The following is a 9,227-nucleotide window of genomic DNA, read 5'->3' as shown; positions in this document are numbered from 1 at the left end:
CTTCCTTTTAACCATCAAACTCCCAGCAATTACTATAAACTCCTTAGTGACTCCCCGTGGGGTATTGGGTGGAGAATTTCCTTCCCAGAAGGGTACTTCCCATACTTCACCCTGAAGTTTGAGTTTGAATGGATGCTTCTTCACCCGCTGGGTGGCCCGGGAGACCAAGGGGAGCAGCTGTGCTAGGTTAAGTTTCTGAAAGTCAGATCCAGTCCCGGATTACCAGCTCTCCGCCCCGGGGCTCCCGCTGCACTCTCAGGCTGCTGCTGCTGGGCGGCAAAGGGGCCGCGGCTGCTTTAAGAACCGCCTCCCCCTCTCTTCCCTTTGACAATGGTCTGAACCGAGCTCTGCTTCCCAAAGCAAAATTTGTAATATGCCATTTTTCCGATGGACCCTTCTCCTTTTGGCTGCTGACGGAGCCACGGGAAGATGCCGAGTGGCTGCCACGCTACGGAGTCGGGGCACGTTCCAGGAGAACGCTGGGGCTCGCGAGTGTCTAAGCAGCCTTTCTCTTCCCGTTGCTAGGGAAATGGTCCAGGACTGCTGGGTGTGAGCCTCACCTCTCCTCCAGCCGAGACTGCGGTTGTCAGTGATCCATTGAAGAAACAGGACCTGATATAAGAGACATTAGGTACAGAAACTGTATTCGAGTTGCATGGTTTCTCTTCCGCTTCATTTTTCCCCCTTTTTTGATCACCTCTCCAGCCCCACCCCGCCCCCAGGGAAGAGGAGATACAAAGTCTTCCTTATGGGTTACTGTTAGTTACCTTTGCTTTCTACCTATCTTCTCCATCCCCGATTTCTCTGCCTCCTGCCTAGCCGCCTCTCTCCTGGGGCAGATGAACAATTTTAGTGTGGAAATTATGAAGTCAACTTCTTTCGGGGTGGTGGGGGTGTGGCTGAAGAGTAACTTGTCCAGCAGTGTGGGGTGAGCTCGCTGTTTGGCCATCTGAACAGGCGCTAGGGTAAGGCAAGTGAAAACGCTTCCATTGGAGGTGGTAGGAATTTTTCCCGAGGACAGGGGATTTCAAAGAGTTAAAGAGGAGGAGGAATATTCGTGTAATGTAATCAGACAATGGCTAGGCTCTCTCTTACTAAATTACTCCTTGCGGGTTAACAGAGATGGAGCTGAGAGGGTTTTGAAGACTGAACCTTTGCCGAAGAAACTTACTACAGAGGATGACTGCTTCTTTGCCTGCGGTCATGTATAAATTCTAGCGATACAATTAAATGAAGTCATTGACCTACAGAAATAAAAGTCTTTTGGAATATTCTTGTCTGAATAGGTATAGCTAATAAGAACATATATTACTAAGGAACACATAAGATCTCAAAATCCTTGCTGAATGACTACACTAGGCATTCAAAACTTTTATTTTGGAATATGAGAGATTTAGAAGACAGTCAAGGTTATAGGCTGACAGCATGGGAGTTGGTTTTCTTGGTATAAAATTATTCGTGCTAAATTTAAGCACTGAGATAATTAAACCAATCAGGGTTATTATTTTTTTCTAACTCTCTTAAAAATGAAATTTGCATTGCCTGAAACTGGGTCCTGGAACCTTCAGAAGTTTAGTGATCTAGTCATCTATATCTAGATGAGGCTAATAAAATTGTATTTCACATTGACTTAAGGGAGGGCTGATGAAAATATCTCAACAAACTGTGTGTTCTGACTCATGTCAGATGGTGTAATGTTTGCAATTTTAGTTCCAAAGAAATGACTGTAAAAACAAAATGTGATATATATACATATATACGTATATATATATACATATATGTATATATATACGTATATATATGGGTGTAATACACTAGATGCTGGATGACCATATCTTTCTGCACCATGTTCCAGATATTCATTTCACTAAATTTTCTTCATGGGTTTTTGATTATTCCCAGTACACTCAAGCTGTGTGGCTGTGCATTTAGGAACTGTTACCCTATATTTTGAGCTTATATCAGAATTTGAGGTCTAATGTAATAACTAACCTGGCCAATGAAAGTAGTTTTGGAATATGTAGACTTTTTTTTTTCATCGGATTTGGAGGAGATTTGCTTATTTAGACTGACTTAGGGAAAAGGTAGCATGCATTCATCGTATTTTCTAAGTAATTTTGCAGAATTTGAATTTTATGAATTAGATTTGGAGATTTCAGAAGCGTCTGCTAGAATTACAGCTATAGGCCTAGTAGCAAGAGTTTTAATGTACAATATAATTTCTGTAAGGATAAATCGTGATCAGTTTGCAATAGAGAACATGTTTGGATTTTTGTAATAATCTTTTATATATTTTTATGTATTTTTTTGTCAGAGTACATAATTGGAACTTTATAAATTTTATAGGCAAGTTTTATTGTATTTATTTTATAAAGAAAATTTATAAACTGATTATCATCCTCTGTGGAAGGGAAGATGAAGTTTTGAAAGGGAACCCAACTTGCTCCACTTCACATGCTTCAGGAGTTGGAAGAAACTGAGTTGTTCAAAGTGTAGAATAGATAGACTAAAGCTTCTCATGAGAGTGTCTTTTGGATGATCAAATCCATGACCGCCTTTTCCACTGATCTGAAAATCCCAAGCTTGTGACTGTCCAATGTCTCCTGGTAATTTAAGAGTTTGAGGACATGAAGTATGCTTTATTTGAGTAATGTATATGCTTAGAGTTACGAAGACAGTTATAGCCTCCTTGGAAATTAAAGTTGTTAGTAATAACTTTTCTCTTACAATGGTATGATAAAAATAAGCACATAGGCTTACAGTCGTGTCTCTCAGGACGTCACCATGGTTGCATGTGTGAATGGCATGCATAGCAGGTGACCTAACCCTTTTAAGTGAGCCAATGTGTTGAAAAGCTTTTGCTTTGTTTTCAATTAGTGTAAAGAGAATTTGTAGCATTTCAAGGAGGAGGATATTTTTGACCTTTGGGTAGTTCATGGATGAAAATCAAAATGATAAAAGCAGAAAGTGTACATTAAAGAGCAAATGGTAGTAGCAAATGCTTAAGTCTATGTGGGTGTCCATGTAATGACAATCTATATATCTGTTCTGCAACTTATTTTGTGGTTAAAAATGAAGTAAATGAGTCAAGTTTCTGTCTACAGAAAATAATAATTCAGCCTTTTAGGTGATGGACTCAGTTTCAAAGCATTTTTAGTTATTTTAGAAATTTCCAATTTTTCCTTTTTTTTTAAAATCTAGATAACTTATCATAAAATGACTTCCTTTCATTGTTCTTAAAGTTTTCATCCATTTCCAGTGGGCCATGACCAAATAGCTCACAAATAATTAAGTTTTGCTCCATAACAATGACATTTACAGGAAGACTCACACAAAAAGTAATTAAATATTGAACCATTAAATCTTGACATTTTATTTCAAAATATCACCATAAATAGTTTCCCTAAGGATATATATGTGGACAGAAAAATGAATTGACCTTTCATTATGAAATCATGAGAAGGCTTTGGGACATGCAACCAAACTGGGGTTTCCTCACACCATGCTTTCTGCAAAATCAGGCTCTCTAGTAGCTTCTGGCCATCACTCAGCAATGGTAATTGAGTTGAGTTAGACATACACACACATACAGACTCAGAGAGGGAGAGAGAGAGAGACAGAGATAGAGACAGAGACAGAGAGATGGAGACAGAGAGAGACAGACAGACAGAGAGAGAGAGAGAGAGAGAGAGAGAGAGAGAGAGAGAGAGAGGAGAGAGAGAATGAAAAGGGAAATGAGATAGTTTCTGATTTTTTAAAGATGCCACATGTGACAGGACAATGTCACATGCTAATGTCAGTGTCGTCTACTTTAAATCAAATTAATGAACAATTTCGAAGAGAATTCAGTCTCTTTATTCCATGACTGAGAGTTTGTGATTAGCAGCTGTGATGTGAAGTGTCTGCATTTGGTAATGTGATTCACTGCGATCTGTTTCGTGGAATATTTGAAGGAGTGTTAGTTTGTAATTGTCTGGATGGAAACCAGACAATGGTTCTAAGAGGAATGTTAAGTGTAATTAGCAGTATAATAATCAAGACAAATTCATGTATCTCAGACTAACTCTAGAGTTTATGTCTAATTCAATCTGAATCATTTATCAGTCTGTACACAATTCTGAAAGAGAGAAGATGAAGATAAATAAAAATATCACATCAGAAGGATTAGTTGTGAGGAAAACTGTTGAGAAGTCAGAAAACAACAGTTTATTACCTATAGTAGCCCATTGTTTGGAATTTTCTGATGAAAATGGTGAATATTAGGTCACTTATCTATCCTTCATTGAAAAAAAATGTATAATTTCTACTCTTTGGAGCACAAGGATGTATTGTCTTTTGACAAGAAAGGTACAGTTATGTTTATTGTAAGACATTTTTAACTTACAGAGGTGGAGAGGCATGGGATGAGTGGTTATTCAAATGATGTGTTTCTGTAAATCAAATTATGAGTGATAAATCATGCAAAAGAAAATGGAAAGCATTGAAAACTGGTTAAGTATTGTACATGAGAAATCTATTGATTGTCGTGATGACCGTGGAGGTTGCAGACAGTAAATAGGTTATATTCCACTGACATCCACACCCTCCTCTGGATTTGACTGGAGGCAGGGGGCAGGGGAAAGGGGTTAATGACCTGTGAAAGCTTTACTGAGATGAAAGCATTATTGAAAACAATTCGTTTACTAAAAATTTCCCTTTATGTCCTTCAAGCAATGATGTGCGAAGTGATGCCCACGATCAATGAGGACACCCCAATGAGCCAGCGGGGGTCCCAGAGCAGTGGCTCCGATTCCGACTCCCATTTTGAGCAATTGATGGTCAATATGCTGGATGAAAGGGACCGTCTACTAGACACACTACGAGAGACCCAGGAAAGCCTCTCACTTGCCCAGCAAAGACTCCAGGATGTCATCTATGACAGAGATTCCCTCCAGAGGCAGCTGAATTCAGCCCTACCTCAGGTATGCTTCAGTGACAAGGGCTTTCCTGTCAAACTGAAAAAGAGAAGCTCTTAATAATGTTCACTTCTTCTTCATTCTTATCGCTAGTTTTCTATGGGATATATCATGTGTGTTTTGGATTAAAACTCATAATAAAGTATTAGTGTATATCCAAATTTGCCTTACAAAAAGTTACAGTATACTGGTGTGTGTGAACATGCACGTGTGTGTGTGTGTATGTTTGTGTGTGTGTGTGTGTGTGTGTGTGTGTGTGTGCAAAGAATGTAAGAATTAGTCACTGCCTGGACTTTTGTTCATTGAAAATTTATTTCTATATTTTGATGAGATAGAAAACCACTTCTTTGTCAGCTATAATATAAGGGTAATAGATAAACTCATCCTCAAATGTACAACCTTTAAACACCTCATGACCTTTAAAATATTTATTTTCAGTTTTCATCTTGTGGTCTGTCTGTCTGTCTTTGGAAAGGGAGGCAGTCTGGGAATTCACTCTATAATATGTTTAATTTACCTATCTTCAAAAATACACAGCACTTGACTAACTTAAATTTATATAGTATCTTTTCTGAAAAGTTTTCAAAGCAGTTTCTTTTTACTTTCAAAATATTTTGGAAATTGCTAACCCTAGTCGTTCACACCTGTAATTCCAGTACTTGAAGAAAGAGGACCAAGTGTTCAAGGCCAGCTGTGTTACATACAGTCTCTGTCACAAAACTCTTTCAGAAATTAAAAAAAGAATAAATAAAGACAGAAGTTAGAAAAGGTCAAGTTGCAGACAGCTCTTTCAAATTAATGTTGTCAGTTATTTTTACACCTGTTCCTGTCTATTTTTAATATTATAGAAATGAAAAAAATCCAAAGATATTTGTTTGCAGAGTTAACGGTAAGGGTCATTCACCTATCGAGGAGTTTCACGATTATACTGCATTTGGTAGGAAAAAATGCACATAATATAAATGACTTTTCTTATATACTTTGTTTTTTCAAGATGGGATTACTCTGTGTAACCTTGGCTGTTGTAGAACTCACTCCGTAGACCAGGATGACCTGGAACTCTCAGATACCAGCCTGCCTCTCTTTCCCCAGATACACCATCACCTAACATTTTACATAATCTGCTGCAATTAAATTAAAAGTTTGCTTTAAATATTACTTTTAAGTTTTTAAATTTGGAAAAATAAGATAGCAATTTTTTTTTCGGGGGGGGGTTGATTTTCTCCAAAAAGTGCTATATTGTCACACGTATCCTTCTACTACATAAGGTGAAGAAAACTTTAACACCCCCACTCCCATGTTATTGTAACTTTCTGTGTCACGCTGAGGTACCTGTCTCTCTCAGAATGGGTCGGATCACACTTTGTCTAATCCCACAAGGTAATCCCAGACCCCTATAAGTGATTCCTGTCCTAAACGTACACAAGTTCAGTCTGTAAAGGGAACTAAGCTTTTAAGTGGCTCTCACGTGTTGAAAACACTGGTTTATTTCAGCACCTGGAATACGGTGGCAAATTCCCTAAAGCAGCTACCCATTCTTCACCTGGAATGATTGATTTTTTTTTTTCTGAAAGAGATTTCCGTATTGACAGCTGTTCTCCATAAAGTGATTTCTCAAACTATCACCTTGCTTACTCTTGGAGAAGACTGCCTCAGTTGGTCACAGTGTTTGTAAATCAGTTTCCTACAACAAATCATGTCTTCCTGTGTCACCTAAGATGATGAGTTTGTTTTCATGATATTGTTTCATTAAAGAGGTCCATTGCCCTTTCTGCTTATACTGGGAATAAGAGTAAAAAACACTTTTAGCGATTCTAGATAACTAAAACATTGATATTATAATATCAATAATTTTATTTTACATTATACTATGTTCAATTTGTTATTACAGCATTTTTAGTCTAGTTTTACTTTTTTCCCCTATGTATATGTGTGTGTGTGTGTGTGTGTGTGTGTGTTTGTGTAACTGCAAGTGTGCAAGCCCAAGATTGTCTTCGGGAGCCTCATTCTACTGCTTTTCGTCTTACTTATCGAGATATAGTCTCTTTCACTTGAACCTAATTAGGGTGAGCCTATGTGGCTAGTCTGGCTTGCTGGATAGCCTCAAGCAATGCTGTTTTTCCTAAGCACTGGAGGTACAGACATGATGCCATATGACATAAAACTCATATGTTCAATCCTCATGCTTGCTGCTTCTCTGCCAAACATTAACTGATGAACAGCCTCCTTGGTCCTAGGCTGGCTGTCTTGTGGAGGTTAGAATTTTCTGCTTGTATTTAATGTGAATATTTAAGCGCACACACACATTTCTGAGAACACTATAAATAATCCCACTTCATGAAAATTGATCTCTATGGACTCATCATTAAAAGATCAAGTTTTGCTACATACATTCAATAAAATACCCATTTTTAGGATATATTTGTTAGGAATTGTGGGTAGGGATTGTGATCGTGAACTGTTGTGTGTTATAGCCATATTTTATAATACTTTACATTAAATAAATTGATCTGTAACCACAGTCCTTGGACATACTGATTGTACTCTGTTTTCTAGTATGAATATTCTAGAATTCTCATAATATGTACTATTAGGAGTGTATATTTTATGCAAGTAGTAAATTGCTTCTCCTTAATTGGTATGTTTTAGTTTTTGTGGCTATTTGAAAGCAGTGTATGGTTGGTGACATTTACATTTTACAGGGAAATGAAAGGAGAAAGTGGCTACCATAAATATGGGGTTTGAGGCAGAAATAAATAAAGCCTATGAAAGTGAAAACTGCTATAGTAACATAAAAATGAAATCATTTCAGCAAGCAGAACTGGAAATTGACACAAACTTTATGATACAGGTATTCTAAAGTGACTGCACAAGGCTTTGGGGCACTGTAGGCATTGCGGCTCAGTTTTAGTTACTCCGTCTCCTCTTGTATCTCAAGGGAGAAATGTAGCCATATTTCAACAATCTTAACTATGCAAATATCCACCTTGTAGCGTATTCCATTGCTCTTTGGAGTGTATCAGTGTTTAAAGAGAGCTCATAATTTCACATCATTCCACATTCCACCCTGATGTTTCTAGCTATATACCCATGTACCTTCCCTTCTAATGTACAGCTCCATTTTACTGTTCGATAGAAATTCTCATAAAAGCCCTCCACTCTCAGTCATCTTCTGCCGTCTACTCTCCGTTCAGTGGTGCAGCAGGAATTCTAAATGTTTTTAATAATAATAATAATAATAAAAACCCAGGGTCAGATATTAGCAGGTAAAAGCTGGAAGACCAGAGAAGCAGAGCGGCCAGCCACTAGTTCTTACCTCTACGGAATCCTCAGACCAAATGGGGTATCCCATCTCTACAGGTCCTCAGACAGATTGCCTTGAGCTCCTGTCTCCCTCCTGCCTTATATTCTTCTCTCGACTCAGACACATCCCTTCTTTTTTCCACCTCCCTAGTGTTGGGATTCAAGGCATGTGACTCTTAAGAACCGGGATTGAAGGTGTGAGCCACCAGCACCTGGTCTGTTCCCCCCTTGAGACTGGATCAATCTAGTTTAATCCAGGGCGGCCTCGAACTCAAATAGAATTGTCTGCCTCTGCCCCCTGAGTGCTAGGATTAAAGGCCACTGCCTGGCCTCTATGGCTCACTAGTGGCTCCTCCCCATTTTGATCCTCAGACAAGTTTTATTTGTTACAGCACACACAAAGTATCACCACACAATTACGCTCTAGCTTCCTATACAAAACCCAAGCATCCTTATAGAGGATTCTTGCTCCTTCATCCCTGATCCTCTTCATCAGCGCAGACATAGTGTTTTGATGCTTGACTAAGACTCAGATCTCTCGTTTCTTTTCTACACCTGGCTCTAAATTTCTAAGCCATGTCTCCTAAGATTTCCCATTTGATTAAAGTGTCATAGCGTATCCTTGAAAAAAAAAATCCTGACCTATCTGTATGTCAGCAACAAACTCCTTGTCTTTCTAGGGCTTTTTGAAAATGCTGTCTTAGTTGGTGTTACTTGCTTTAATGAAACACCTGAACAAAAACAATATGTAGAAGGGGTTGTTTTGTTCATAGGTCCATGTAATAATAGTTCATCATCAAAAGGAGTGATGTCTAACTAAACCTTTGTCTCCTACAGGAATTCATTTTGAAACCTAAGTAATTTCCCAGTTTACTTTCTTTTGTCATTTTCCATACGAAAAATAAGTTTTCTTTGTGTCCCTGCTTTCTAAGCTAAGCTTTATGACATCAGAATTAAAACTTTTTTTTT

The 9,227-nt window shown here is 38.2% G+C and overlaps 1 protein-coding gene across 8 annotated transcripts in view; it reads left to right on the top strand.

The window, feature by feature from the left end:
* Positions 1 to 298: 298 nt before the first annotated feature.
* Ppfia2 (PTPRF interacting protein alpha 2) overlaps positions 299 to 9,227 on the top strand; it is a 341,255-nt gene continuing 332,326 nt past the window's right edge. For 4 of the 8 annotated variants that reach the window (XM_026784468.1, XM_026784460.1, XM_026784459.1 and 1 more), the window contains exons 1-2: positions 299 to 631; positions 4,711 to 4,961. In XM_026784468.1, coding sequence (XP_026640269.1) covers positions 4,713 to 4,961 — 249 coding nt within the window. In that variant the 5' untranslated portion in view covers positions 299 to 631; positions 4,711 to 4,712. The remainder of the gene's footprint in view (positions 632 to 4,710; positions 4,962 to 9,227) is intronic. The other 4 variants (XM_026784463.1, XM_026784461.1, XM_026784458.1 and 1 more) reach the window with 2 other exon arrangements.

This window comes from Microtus ochrogaster, chromosome 24 (genome assembly GCF_000317375.1).
Source record: "Microtus ochrogaster isolate Prairie Vole_2 chromosome 24, MicOch1.0, whole genome shotgun sequence".
Classification (NCBI taxonomy): domain Eukaryota; kingdom Metazoa; phylum Chordata; class Mammalia; order Rodentia; family Cricetidae; genus Microtus; species Microtus ochrogaster.
The sequence above is the reverse complement of the archived record's forward strand: the minus strand, read 5'-3'. Positions and strand labels throughout refer to the sequence as shown.